The following is a 14,863-nucleotide window of genomic DNA, read 5'->3' as shown; positions in this document are numbered from 1 at the left end:
GGCGCGGCTGGGATCGCGCCACTGCGCAGCCGCGAGAGGGCGGTACCACGGCGGCGGCGACATGGGGGGGCGCGGAGCAGACGCCGGAAGTAGCGGTGGTACAGGTCCGACTGAGGGGTACTCACCGCCGGCTGCGTCCACCCGAGCGGCTGCGAGAGCCAAGGCCCGAGGGGGTGGGCGTGGCGGCCGCGAAAACACAACCCCTTCTGTTCCCTCTTCTCGCGGAGCGGCGCGGCTTAGCTTCCCTTCGCCAGCTGCCATGAGTGAGCGCCTCCGTCCCAGGTGAGAGGGAAGGGACCCCCTTTCCACTCGTTGCCTGAGGATCTGGGAAATGGAGCTGAGGGGGTGCGCGAAATGGGGGTCGGAGTAAGGGTGGATCCGGCGGGGCTTTCTGTGGGGCGCACTGCGGGCCGGGGGAGGAGGGGAGAGGGATGCGCGAGTGATCAGATGCTGCTTGGTTCCTGTGGGTAGCTGGAAGGTGACTCTACGGGGTCCAGGTCTCCCGCCCTTCCATCTCCCCCCCCTCCATCTTTTCCTATTTGGAACGAAAAGTGATCGGTCCCGGAAGAGAGATGGTGGCCCTAAAGCTTCCCTGTCCTATATTTAGGAGAGTGGGGGGATGGGAGAAACGTCTGATCTTGGAGAGGGAGCCCCCTAAGGCTTTTGGGAGGGCACCGGGCGGGGAGCTGCCGGCTCCCCAAGGTCAGAAAGAAAGGTTGGGTTTAACTCCTCGGCAGGGAAGGATTAGGTTAGACCGAATAACTTGTGCTCTGGACGGTTGTGAACACAGAAGGGCAGATGCCTGAGGTGGGTTGTGGAGCCTCTCTAGACTGTAGCATTTAAAACAGGCGGGATTCTAAACTGTTTGGATGCGGGGCCGTTTGACTCCGAAGGCGGGAGGTAGGATTTCATCGCGATGCACTCGCTACCTTCCCAAGGGAGCCTGGCTGGCCTCGGAACCCGGGTCTTAATTTAGAGGTTCTGTGCATGACATTACTAGTGTACGGACTAAGTTGGGATTTCTTGATTTTTTTTTCTCGTTTTTAATTTCCTCTGCAAGAATGTGTGGAGGAGAAAGTTGGGAAGGGTTACCTCTGAATGAAGTCCGAACACGCTCATTTTTCTGAATGAAGAAACGGATTTAGAGAGATCATTTGATTTACCTGGGTCCTACAGGTTCACTCCTCCTTCCTTTATTCCATAATGGTCTCGGGTTTAAGTGAATAAAGATGTGTCATAGGATTGCCTTGGTAGATTACTGCTGGATCTTTTAATGTTTCATGTTTTCATCGGCTCTTCATGTTACGGTCTTTCCACAAGGATCCTTCTCTAAATTAGTTATTTCATGGGATTGAAGTTCTGAAAAGTATCCTGAGCGGCCGGGCGCAGTGGCTCACGCCTGTAATTGTAGCACTTTTGGAGGCCAAGGCAGGTGGATCACGAGGTCAGGAGTTCAAGACCAGCCTGGTCAACATGGTGAAACCCCATCTCTTCTAAAAACACAAAAATTAGCAGGGTGTGGTGGTGGACCTGTAATCCCAGCTACACGGGAGGCTGAGACCGGAGAATCACTTGAATCCAGAGGGCAGAGGTTGCAGTGAGCTGAGATTGCACCACTCCACTCCAGCCTGGGCAATAAGAACGAAACTCAAGTCACACAAAAAAAAGATTGTGGTTTTTCAGGCTGTCCTACAGTAGATTAGATAGCCACAGAGACGTAGATGTGTGGTGAGGGAGTCCCTGTTTATTGATTGGTTGATTGATTGACAGAGTCTTACTCTGTCGACCAGGCTGGAGTACAGTGGCCCGATCATGCCTCACTGCAGCCTCAGCCTCCCCAGTCTCAGGTGATCCTCACACTTCAGCCTCCTGAGTAGCTGGACCACAGGCGTGAGCTACCACACCCAGCTAATCTTTGTATTTTTTGTAGAGATGGGGTTCCCCGTATTGCCCAGGCTATCTTGAACTCTTGGTATTTTTTGTAGAGATGGGGTTCCCGGTATTGCCCAGGCTATCTTAAACTCCTGGGCTCAAGGGACCTACTACTCGCCTCAGCCTCCCAAAGTACTGGGATTATGGGTGTGAGCCACCTCACCCAACTGGGAGTCCCTACTTTAACAGATCCTTTGTCTCTTTATGTAGAGAGTACTCTTTACAGTAAGAAAAAAAATGAGTTCTATTGCTTTTTAAAATAAAGTTTGAAAACTACTAGTTTTCATCTTAAGATTACTTCTAGGCCCAGTCTCTAGGAGATGACAGGAAGGCTGGAGAGAAATGAAATAATGCAATGTGATGGAATCAACCATCTTTATAACTAACAGATGCTAACCCGTAATTTGCACCTACATGGTTAGGAGAGAATATAACCATTAGGGGTACCTGTTAAAATTATAATCTGGTCTGTGGCATTAATGCCAAAAACTGAAATCTGATTGATTGAACTGATAGGGTTGAGCATGAAGCTGTGATCTTGCCACTTGTTAACACCATTATTGAAAGAAGAATGTTTCAAGAATGAGATCTGTTAAGAGCCTAGAAAAAGGCAAATGAAGAACAGGTAGGACTTATTCTTAATCTGGTACCATCCAAAGGAGAAGGCCACCAATAGGCTGAAGAGATTATTCTAGTACCTTGAGAGATCAAGTAACTTACAAGGCAGGGATATTTCATGTGACTCTCCCAGAAATTAGTTGAAATCCACAAAACCAGCTCATCTTTTTTGTTCTTACCCTCCTTCTGCCTGCCATGCAACCTCCTTGACATTCATAGTATTGTCCCTGGGAAGATCTATCCCCCATTATAAATGAGGAGATGGCAAATTTTGATCAGGCTCATAAGTTTCATTAGAGTGACTCAGCAGCCCAAAGGCCTAATCAGCTGTTGGCATGCTGATAAAATGAGTGTTTGGGGACCAGCAGCTGCTGCTTACTCAATGAGTTTCTCTTTGGGTGTCAACTGGCCTGCCAGCAGACATTGCTTTGCCTCTGCAGAACACTCACATGAAAATTCTCTGATCATATTAGGATGAAATTAGCAGTTTCTTGGTTCAAATGTATGATAAAAGCACATCCATTTAATGATTATTAAAACCTGGTATTCATCTATTTTTTTTTTAACCTCCAACTACTTTAAAGTAATGTGCAGCTAAGATCTGATCTAAGAGAAAGGTAGGGAGCAGAAATGATCTCTTAGAATGAGGTAAATTATGTAGCCCACTGCAGAATGGCTGAAGCTTTATCAGAACCACACACTCACTCTTTATTATTCCAAACTGAAGCTGGGATCCATACTCATTATTAAAGTTAGACCTATTCAGAATGTTGCAAAGTACAGAGAATTGAGCTCAGGATGATCATTGAGTTTCTCCAATATTCAGACCTCAACTCAAAACCTAAAGGCCTGCCACTGTAAGCCGCCCTACTCACATAGAAAGTATATAATTATATAGAAGACACTATATCCTCCAAATTTAAATGCTTTCCAAAAGCTGTGTGTCCATACTAGCCTTTTGTCTCTTAACTATAGAAAGTGAAAACTTTAAGGGTTTTGTAATAGATGCTGCTGCTGTGTACATACAGACCTCTAGCCTGTGCTGCTCGGCAGAACGTGCTGCAGTGATGGCCATGTCCTCTATGTGTGCTGGAAGGTGCAGTAGCCACGAGCTACATGTGGCCACTGAGCACTACAAACAGGGCTGCTGTGACCTAGGAACTGGATGGTTAATTTTAGGTTAATTTCAATGTAAATAACCATATGTGGCTACAACATTGGACAGTACAGTTCCAGGCAATTTGACTTAAAATTATACCTACTTTATTTCTGTTTTCTAATGGGTTCAGAAATCATTTTGACAGCACATAATTCTTCCATAGAGTACATGCAAATTTGGTCCTTCTTGCACATCCGAGAACACATGCCTAAGAAAGATGTGTGATTTTTCTCTAAACCTGGACATTTTAAGCAGCTTATGCTTAGTAACAATCTAGTAAAGTCATTGTTGTATCATAATACTAGCTACTGTTGCCAGAATAATCAGGTTAATGTGACCAGGAGGTGCCTTTATAAAGATTTTCAGGGCAAATAGGCAAAGGCAGCCACAACAAAGTATTTCAGATGTTGTCACATGGAAGGGAGTACAATAGGTAACTCTTAACTTCCGGGAGTGCAGAAAGAAGAAAACCTTAATTAGGTAGAGGTTGGAAGCTTAGTCATTAACCTCTTCCTGTTCTTATTTTAGTCCCAACAGACATTTTAAATTGTTAAGCTTCTTTTTAGAAGTTAGTTTTACTGATTTAAGCTTGACCTTACTGCTGTTGTCTTACATTTTTGCACTTAGTGTCCAGTGGTGGTGTACTTCCAGCTTATAACCTATTGGGATAATCATATGGTGAATTATATTTTCTCAGGGGAGAGGGCAGATTTATATGTTGTCATGGTTTGCAGTTCAAATGTCCAAAACATCAGTTATTTGGATTTTTTTTTTCTCCTTGTGATCTAATTTCAGGAAAAGGAGAAGGAATGGCAATGAAGAAGACAACCATCTTCCCCCCCAGACCAAAAGGAGTAGCAGAAACCCTGTCTTTCAGGATTCATGGGACACAGAGGTAGGAGGTGTGCTCTCATAGTGTATTGTTTTCACTGCTTGAGTTAAATAACCCAGTATCTGCTGTGTAATTAAAATTACTTAAAGAATAATTGAAAATGACCTTACTTGATTACAGTTGTTTAACCTTGCTTTTTCTAAATCAGGGCCCCTTTGAGGAGGCTGTATACCCTCTCCCCAGCAAAACAGTATATATCTGCACATACTCATACATGGACACACTAATTTGTATTTGTTAGAAATTTTGTGGCCCTTTGAAAGCCTATGTTTGAACTCCCTGTTTTGTATTTCAGCAGCCAACTTACTTTCTGATGGTTTATAAACGATTAATTGTCCGTCCTTAAGATAAACATATTTTGTTGCTTTGATTCAAATGCCTTTTAAGAAAAATTTTAGGCATGCAAAATGTGTCAGGTATTTGTATGCAAAATCCCATTTTTCAGAGTTTTAACTTTTCGTTACTTTGTTCTGAAAAGAGCTCCCATGGTGATGGGAAGGAGAGTTGGGTTTTCCTGAACTTTTTTACAGTTTTTGATTTCCTGAAAGAGTGCTTCTTTGTGCAGACTGAGGATAACTTTCCTGTGCGATTGGAAGGCTGCTGTATGCTGGGGAAGGGGAAGCGCTATAAAGGAATGCTGCTATTAAGTCACGCACTTAAAGATTTTGACCCTTAACAGTTGTCACACTAAGAGAAAAGCCTCAACAACAAAGAGTCCTAGCCCTCGCCTCATCACTCACAGCAGAATTCTCACACACTCAAATAATTTGTACTTTCATTAGTTCCTGCTAATAGGATTTGACCTATATCCAGTCTTTCCTTGCCAGCAATTGAAAGTAGCTCCCCCAAAGGGGAACATTCCAGGACTTTGATGTAGGTAACATTCATTCAGAGACAATGAGCAAGTGCAGAGTAGAATCCTGTGTGGAGACCTGAGTTTCTATAGCTGTTTTTCCTCCTTAAATATTTTTCTGGCTGGTTGCAGTGGCTCATGCCTGTAATCCTCGCACTTTGGGCGACTGAGTGGGGTAGATCATGAAGTCAGGAGTTTGAGACCAGCCTGGCCAACATGGTGAAACCCTGTCTCTACTAAAATCACAGAATATTCGCTGGGTGTGATGGTGCGTACCTGTAATCCCAGCTACTTAGGAGGCTGAGGCAGGAGACTCTCTTGAACCCAGGAGGCGGAAGTTGTGGTGAGCCTAGATGGTGCCACTGCACTCCAGCCTAGGCGACAGAGCAAGACTTTGTCTAGGAAAAAAAAATATTAATGTATGTATATATATATTTTTATATTTGCTTTTTTCTTTTCTTTTTAAAAAATGATTATCAAAAAGGTAATTGCTTTTGTTCAATGTAATAGTTGGGGAATCTCAGGGATGAAAGAAAATGAGATTAGAGGCTGACGTGAATATCTAATGATAAAACCCTATAATACTGATTGAGTTTCCATTCTTTTGAATTATAAGACTGTTCATTAAACGAGTGTGCAGAGATTACTCTCATGGTGTTGGCATCAGTACTTCTTTACCTGTGTCTGTATGTAAGTCCTGCTACATGATGTTCATTTCAGTCCATGGTATGGTAGGTCTAATTCTCTGTATTAACGTTTTTTTCTGTATCTGCCAGTTTTGATGCCTGAGAACAGCAATAGAAATTGTCAACTTTTTCTTGCTTTTATCTCTTGGTTAAAAAAAGAAAGAAATTATCATCCTTTTAAAAATTTTATGATCTCTTAAGTAAGGTGGATATAATAGTGTTAGTTTTTTTTTTTTAATTTTTTGGGATTTTTTTGGTACAAAATGACCTTTACTCTCTTTCTGAAATCTATGCATTGGTCTCACAGAAGAAAATGGCATCTTGTTACTCAGCCTCTTGGGTTCTATAGCTTGTCCTTACTTGTCCAAAGAAATTCAGTTGCTGAGCCACTCTGTAATCATTATCAGAAGAAGGATGGCCTTGTCTTCGTTATAATTTAAGTTCATTACTGGTAGTTTCTATCTGAACTCACAGGTAGATCACCTATTGGGGTGTTACAATCATTGGTTTCAGCCTAGCTTGCTGAACGTTGACCAGAACAGCCTGCTGTGCTGTGCTTCCTGGTGGTGGCATTAACAAGTAACAAGGACAAGTGAATGATGAGACAGCTGGAGAAGCAAAAGGCAGAGGGAAAATTTTTTAAAATGGAAAGCTAAGCCCCAGATAATTAAGTTTTCACTACTGGAGTAAATGATTATGTTTGTAGCAGCAAAAAATCAAGTTTAGGGGCATTTGGCTGCTTTTCCATGATTGTATATAAAAGGGAAAATAAAACATTATAATTTTTTAAATAATTTAGACAGTAAAATATTGTATTAATAAGTTTACTAATGAAAATGTTTTCTTTTAATTCTGAGGTAGGGCCATGAGGTCAGTGTCCTTGAAACTAAGTTATGCAAGAGAAACCATTTCTTCTGTTTTTCCTGAAACACCTGAATGAATAAGCTCTGTCACCCAGGCTGGAGTGCAGTGGCATGATCTCAGCTCACTGCAACCTCTACCTCCCAGGCTCAAGCAATACTCCCACCTCAGCTCCTAAGAAGCTGGAACATGCCACCACACTGGGTTAACTTTTTAAGGACTGTTGTTGTAGTTGTAGAGACAACAATTTCTCATTATATTGCCCAGGCTGGTTGTGAACTCCTGGGCTCAAGTGATCCTCTCACCTCAGCCTCCTCAAAATGCTGGGATTACAGACTTGAGCTACCATTCGTGACTAGAATTTCCTTTCTTCCTTCCTCCTTCTCTCCCTCCCTCCTTCCCTCCCTCCCCACTTCCCTCTTTTCTCTCCCTTCTCTCTTTTCCTTCCCTTCCCTCTCTTCTTCCCTCCCTTTCCTTCCCTTCCCTCTCTTCTTCCCTCCCTTTCCTTCCCTTCCTTCCCTTCTCTCTTCCTTTTTTCCTCCCTTCCTTCTTCCTTCCTTCCTTTTTTTCTTTTCTTTCTGACAGGGTCTCCCTCCGTTACCCAAGCTGAGTACAGTGGAATGATCACAGTTCACTCTAGCCTTAGCTGCCTGGGCTCAAATGATCTTCCCACCTCAGCCTCCTGAGGTGCTGGGACTACAGGCGTGTGCCACTAAACCTGGCTAATTTTTTAATTTTTTTGTAGAGACAGAGTCTCATTATGTTGCCCAGGCTGGTCTTGAACTCCTGGCCTCTGACCCTCCTCCACTGGGCCTGGCCAGAACTCTTTTTCTTCTCCTCTTTTTTTGTTAACCTGGCTGATTAAGAATTCTTTTTATTATAACTTGAACTTTGTGAGGATTTTTTTTTAATTCTAAGAGAGATTTAAGATAGTTATTTCTTACCTTTTTTTTCTTAAATACAATAGTAATGGCAAGTAGTGGGAAATATGTGAGGTGTTTTATTTATGTTAAACCATTAAACTGTGCCACAAGTAAATCACAATTATCTGTACAGTGGAGACAGTGTATGCCTCGTTTTGCTAGATACTATCAAGCTAAAGAACATGAACTGATTAGCCAGATTAGTTACATAGAAAGAAACTTAACGTGTGCATAAGTTAATGTGTGCATAAATGGCTTCTTTCTCTTTTAGTAGGTATTATTATCTCCACTTTTCAGATGGAAAAACTGGCACACAGAAAAATAGTCACTTGTCTAAAGAACACAGCTCGTAAGAGGCAGAGGAGGAGCCCCAGGGCGTGGTTGTTGGGCTGCTCGCTCCTGACCATGGTATGTGCTATCTCAGAAGATAGAGCAGAGGTTCTGTGAGACTTCACTAAATATATCCAGGAGCATTTAGGACCTAGTCTTCTCTCTCTCTCCATTTTTTTTTTTTTTTGTTTGTTTGAAACAGAGCATGCTGGAGTGCAGTGGGGAGATCTCGGCTCACTGCAACCTCCAGCTCCCAGGTTCACACAGTTATTCTGCCTCGCCTCCTGAGTAGCTGGGATTATAGGCGCTCACCAACTTGCCCAGCTAATTTTTGTAGTTTTAGTAGAGATGGCGTTTCATCATGTTGGCCAGGCTGGTCTCGAACTCCTGACCTCAAGTTATCCACCCACCTCAGCCTCCCAAAGTGCTGGGGAGCTTTGGGAGGCATGAGCCACTGAGCCTGGCCCTAGTCTTCTCTTGAATCGTAGGAACAGAAGAATAATTTTCCTCTTCTTTTTATCTAGAAGATATTTTTTCCGAGTACATGCCATGATATGATCTTAGCTATAAAGCAATTTTAGAGTTCTAGCAAGAAAAATAGCAAAATAATAATAATAATAATAAGTTGAGGTCTTGTGTTTTTTTTCCAAATCTGTGATTGGTACTTGAAGGCTTTGAATTTTAACTCCAATAACTTGGACTTCATGACTTATGAGCCTTAGAATACTATTTTTCAAGTTTAAGTATTTACTAATTTAATTTTTTTTTTTTTTCTGAGACAAGGTCTTGCTCAGTTGCCTAGGCTGGAGTACAGTGGTGCTATCACAGTTCACTGTAGCTGTGAACTCCTGGGCTCCAGCAGTCCCCCTGGCTCAGCCTCCCAAGCATCTGGGGCTGCAGGTGTGCACCACCATACCTAGCTAGTTTTAAATTTTTTTTGATAGAGATGGGGGTCTCCTCTTGTTATCTAGGCTGATCTTGAATTCCTGGGCTCAAGCAGTCTGTCCACCTTGGCCTCCCAAAGTGCTAGGATTACATGCGTCACCCACCATGCCCAGCCTAATTTTTCTTTTTTTCTTTGTAAAGCCATTCTAGATGATTTTTTATATTTTTAGTAGAGATGAGGTTTTACTATGTTGGCCAGGCTGGTCACGAACTCCTGATCTCAACTAATCCACCTGCCTTGACCTCCCAAAGTGTTGGGATTACAGGTGTGATCCACTGTTCACAGCCCTGCTTTACAAATTAAGAAGAGAAAGCATTTAGTTCTAGATAATATTCACATAGTTCTCTTTTTATGAAGCAGAGCGGCTTAGTGATTATTTCTGCCTGGGGGGAGCTTTCTGAAGTTTATTAGGAGAAATACGAGTTGGGAGTTGTTTAGTTTCTGCCATGGGTATAAATGAGTTGTCTTTTAAACTGACTTTGTACAGTGGAAAAATAAAATTAAAGGCAGGCCTGGCTGAGGGACCAGGGCTTCTGTGCCCTTTAATGTATTTGAGCCCTTTGGACTAAGAAAATGAACTTCAACTTCTCCATCCTCTGCTTCACAATTTGTTTATATCTAGCCCTTCTGCCAAAGAGAGTAGTGTGTTCTTCTGCCTTTTTGCTCTATATTCTTTAAAGGCTCCTGAAAGCTTTTTCTAGTATTTCTCCTTCTTTTCATCTCTTCAGATTCCTTTTACCCACTGGTTCCTTCACTGGCCTGCTGTGGGCTCTCTTCCCCACCTACCCGCTCTCTGCTTTCTGTTCCCCTCAGCTTCCTGTGTGCCTTCTCTGTCTCCCTTCACACTGGATGCCTTCAGTTGCCTGCAGTCACTGCTGGTACTTTCTCAGCAGCATTCCGACCTTTCCTCTTCGGATCCTGGCTTCCTCCTTGACTCTGTTGAAACTTTTTGCCAGGCTCACCAATGTTTCATTCAGCAAACAGTTCCTCAGTACCTGCTGTCTGCCAAGCACCGTCCTGGGTGCACCAAGTCACCTGGGTCCTCCTCTCCTTCTGGAGTTCTTTCTGTCCGCCTCAGGGGTGTGGTGCGTGTTCTCCTTCCTCGGCATTTCCACAGTCCTCCTGGGCCTGCCCTCCTGCTTGATGTATTAGGAAAGCTCCCATTAGGGCTCTGTTCTCAGACCCCTGACCTCATTCATCTCCCACAGATCCTAGGATCCTCTCTCCTAAGTATAGACCTGAGCCCGTCTGACATGCTCAGGGACCTCTCTGTTCCTGCAGACCTCAGGGCTCTTGGTAACCTAGCTATCACCTCTCTTGCAGTTTGTTTCTTACTCCTCCCACTGAGGGCCCACCCACACCACACCTTGCTAATCTGAGTTTGCTCTTGTTCCCATTGGCCCCATCACCACAGTAGCTGTGAACTGTTGTTACCAATGGGTATGGTGCCGCCATTTTCTAGATTCAGCTCAGTAAATATTTACTGAATGCTTAAGCAGCCCTAGTGAAATGCCTTGTACATGGTAGGCACACAAACATTTGTTTGCCCAGTGGTTGGATGTGAGAACCCGCTGTGCCCTCCTGTTTGCCAGCATGGTGCTTAGGTGGGGCCCTGGCATTTATACTTTTAAAAGCCCCTAGTGGCCAGATGCAGTGGCTTACACTTATAATCCCAGCACTTTGGGGGGCTGAGGCAGGAGGATATCTTGAGCCTAGGAGTTCAAGACCAGCCTGAGCAAGATAGTGAGACACCATCACTACAAAAAATAGCTGGGCATGGTTGCATGTGCCTGTAGTCCCAGCTACTCAAGATCTGAGGCTGGAGGATTGTTTGAGCATGGGAGGTCAGGGCTTCAGTGAGTTGTATTCGTGCCACTGCTCCAGACTGAGGAGGGACAGAGCGAGACCCTATTTCGAAAAATGAAATAAAAAGCCCATAGGTGATTCCAAAATAGATTGTATCATGATAGTTCTCTTCTGGGTCTTACCCAGATGTCTGCAGTTTGAAGGACATAATGGTAGATTTTATTATTGCCGAAACTAACCTAGACTCCTTCTTTTTCACATAGATCTTCAAAATAGGACTCTGTATATTGTTTAGAGAGATTCTTGGCCAGAGCCTTCCTAAATATATCTTGCTTGTGTTCATAGACTTGCAAGGGACTTTTATTTCACAGATTATGCACAGCTTTGTTCTCTCTTGATTGCTGCTACAGATTTGTCATGAAAACAGCCTGGTCAGATGTCATGTCAGCACTAAGCCTAAACGGACAATTCAGAGGAAAGAAAATGAGCTTTGTAACCATTTATTTCGTTAAACTGTTTGAGGAGTCCATAAGAAATCAGGACCATAAGAGTGGGTTTCCTGTTTGGTGGTCCTTCTCATTCCCAAAGTCTTTACCCTTGTTTCTCTTGTTGTAAAAGAATTTGCTTTCTTTTCAAGAACAGATGTGACAAGGTAAACACTTGTCTATTAAGATGGCAGTTTCCATTTTCAAAACTGTGCACATCAAGTAGTGGCTTCTGCCCTCAAGCAATCTGATATTAAAAAGCTTCAACTGGGGCTGGGCGCAGTGGCTCATGCCTGTTATCCCAGCACTGTGGGAGGCCGAGGTGGGCGGATCACAAGGTCAGGAGTTCGAGACCATCCTGGCCAACATGGTGAAACTCTGCCTCTACTAAAAATACAAAAATTATCTGGGCCTGGTGGTGTCCCATCTACTGGGGAGGCTGAGGCAGGAGAATTGCTTGAACCCGGGACACAGAGGTTGCAGTGAGCCAAGATCACACCACTGCACTCCAGCCTGGCAACAGGGTGAGAATTTTTTTTTTTTTTTTTTTAGACAGAATCTCGCTCCATCACCAGGCACCAGGCTTGAGTGCAGTGGCATTACCTCGGATCACTACAACCTCCGCCTCCCAGGTTCAAGCAATTCTCCTGCCTCAGCCTCCCGAGTATCTGGGACTATAGGCGCGCACCACCATGCCTGGCTAATTTTTTGTATTTTTAGTGGAGACGGGGTTTCAATATGTTGGTCAGGCTGGTCTCAAATGCCTGACCTCATGATCCACCCGCCTCAGCCTCCCAAAGTGCTGGGATTACAGGCGTGAGCCACTGCGCCCGGCCAGAGACTCTGTTTGAAAAAAATAAAATAAAATAAAAAAAGCTGCAACTAAGTGAGGGAAATAAAAGTTTTTTCTATTTCAAGTTTTTTTTTATTTTAGGAGACAAAAATGTTTTACTTTTATATGTATCTTAAGGCACTGATAGAGACTTAAAATTTACTTTTATGCCTTTTGGGTTAAAAGTGAGTAATGATCTTTCCTTTATCCTATAAAGTAGATGACTTTGGTGGCTGACAGTGTTAAGATCAACTACAGTAACTTAAAAAAATTTTTTTGACCTTATCTCATAGAAATGTTTTATTTTGTAACCCAGTACATACCAAATATATTCGTGAATAATTTAAAGAAAGCTTCACAGAACAATATCCTTATGTTGCACTGTTTTCCTTTTTTTTTTTTTGCTGGTTGTAACCCACCAATTTTCTCTCAATTTGAAAAACCCTGGTCCATCTGTAGGTCGTGTGACACTCCCTAAGTCTCCCCAGTAGTGAAAAAACTGGTCTGAATTGGCAGAAAATAGAAACCAAAGCATCAGTAGTTTAAAATTATCATTGGCTTGCTCCGTGCAAGTGAATACAACTGAAGCACAAGCTTTAGAAGTTCTGAGGTAGTTAAGGTGCGACAGTCTTCTCAAAATCATATTGGCAGTGTCAGTACTTTTCAGTCTCTGTCTCAAAGTTAAATGTAATTGAAGACCTTACTTGGTTTCGCAGTAGTGGTTTGTTTTTTTTTTTTGAGACAGAGTTTCACTTTGTCACCCAGGCTGGAGTGCAGTGGTGCAGTCTCTCAGTGCAACCTCTGCCTCCCGGGTTCAGGCTATTCTTCTGCCTCAGCCTCCTTGTAGCTGGGACTACAGGCATGTACCACCATGCCGGTTAAGTTTTGTATTTTAGTAGAGACAGGGTTTTGCCATGTTGGCCAGGCTGGTCTTGAACTCCTGGCCTCAAGTGATCCACCCGCCTTGGCCTCCCAAAGTGCTATGATTACAGGCGTGAGCCACCGCACCTGACCCCTAGTAGCATTCTTTAGTTCACTTACTCATGATCAGTTTTTTTCTTCAAAAGAAATTTTTTTTGGTAGACACTTCAGAAAATAAATTTTCAAATAAAAGATCCAGATCCTAAATATTTTGTCATATATATCCTTCCAGATTGTTTTTGGTGTATATAAATATATGTATGTATACATTTAAGAAAAACATTTTAAGAATCAACTGTTGTACTATATACACTGTTTAATATGAACTGAAGTGATGTAAAAAATGATGCTGAAGACTTCTGTGTTAGTAAATGTACATCCCTATGATCATTGCTAATGGCTGAATAGAACTTCATCATATAAGTATATAATGGATGTAATACAATTTAACCAATTCTCTATGGGACCTTTAGGTTGTTTTCAATTTTTAGCCATTATAAACAAGGCTACATGTCTCTGTAAGTTGACTTACAAGATTTTTTAAATGATCTGCAAATTGCAAATCTATCTAACCCTTAAAAAAAAAGTTACGTACAGAAATCTTCCCTTATGTATAATGAACTTTTGCCTTTTCTCAGAGTAGCATCGCCCTTGTGCTGTTATAGTATGAAATATGTATGATTTGAGATGAAGACTTGACGTACTGGAAGCTGATTGTAGTTCTTGCCTTGATTTTCAGACAGTACCTGTAATGAGAAACAGTAAAGAGAACAGACTAGGAGGAAACAAAGCGTTCTGCGCGGTGGGTTTCTTACTTAGTGTAGTGACCTATTTGTTAAATATTCATGACTCACAGATGCAGGTGGCCATTCTAGTTGTTGAACGAGGTTAGGAGAGGCTTTTGTAGAATAGTTTTTGTTTTTGACTTTGAATTCTTAAGCCTTGAAGTAAATACAGTTGCACCTGCTGCAAATCCTGCTCTCTGACTTCATCAGCCCAGCCCATTATCATCCTTTCATGAGGCTTTATTTATTTATTTTTTTATTCTAGAAAGAGGGGTTGTCTCCTGCTACCTGTTGGCAATGGGGTATGTGACCGTAGCTCTATGACAAGCCTTGGTTTCAGTTTTGTTAATGATGGTTGCCTTGTGAAGATTGCTTTTTCATTGCTTCAGATAAGTTTTCCATATGCATATTGTTGGATGTAACTTTTGGTGAAAAAAGGGATAGAAGGAGGACTTTAAAAATCACTTTAAAATATATATAAACATTGTGTTTATTTTTATTTAATTTATACATTTTTGTAATAAAAATACATAATAATCATGTTGCAAAACAGTTAAAGTGTAGAAAAAACCAAGCAGCTATAATCTTTCCATTTTAATATAACTACTGTGATCTGGTTTTTTCTTTCCAGTGTGTTTTTTTTTTGGGTGGGGGGGACAGTCTCATTCCAATTCCTTAGGCTGGAGGTGCAGTGGTGCAATCTTGGCTCACTGCCACCTCGACCTCCTGGGCTCAGGTGATTCTCCACCTCAGCCTCCTGAGTAGCTGGGACTATAGGCGCACCCCACCATGCCTGGTTAATTTTTTTGTATTTTTAATAGAGACGGGATTTGC

At 42.5% G+C, this 14,863-nt stretch overlaps 1 protein-coding gene across 3 annotated transcripts in view; it reads left to right on the top strand.

Annotated features, from left to right (window-relative positions):
* Positions 1 to 31: 31 nt before the first annotated feature.
* VCF1 (VCP nuclear cofactor family member 1) overlaps positions 32 to 14,863 on the top strand; it is an 18,653-nt gene continuing 3,821 nt past the window's right edge. Inside the window, exons 1-3 of one of the 3 annotated variants that reach the window (XM_078374535.1) lie at positions 32 to 282; positions 4,505 to 4,604; positions 13,984 to 14,223. In XM_078374535.1, the coding sequence (XP_078230661.1) occupies positions 62 to 282; positions 4,505 to 4,604; positions 13,984 to 14,136 (474 nt within the window). In that variant the 5' untranslated portion in view covers positions 32 to 61 and the 3' untranslated portion in view covers positions 14,137 to 14,223. Of the gene's footprint in view, positions 283 to 2,513; positions 2,558 to 4,504; positions 4,605 to 13,983; positions 14,224 to 14,863 lie in introns of those variants that run through there. The other 2 variants (XM_002748693.7, XM_017972784.4) reach the window with 2 other exon arrangements.

This window comes from Callithrix jacchus, chromosome 5 (genome assembly GCF_049354715.1).
Source record: "Callithrix jacchus isolate 240 chromosome 5, calJac240_pri, whole genome shotgun sequence".
Classification (NCBI taxonomy): Eukaryota; Metazoa; Chordata; class Mammalia; order Primates; family Cebidae; genus Callithrix; species Callithrix jacchus.
This window is presented reverse-complemented; position numbering and strand designations above follow the sequence as displayed.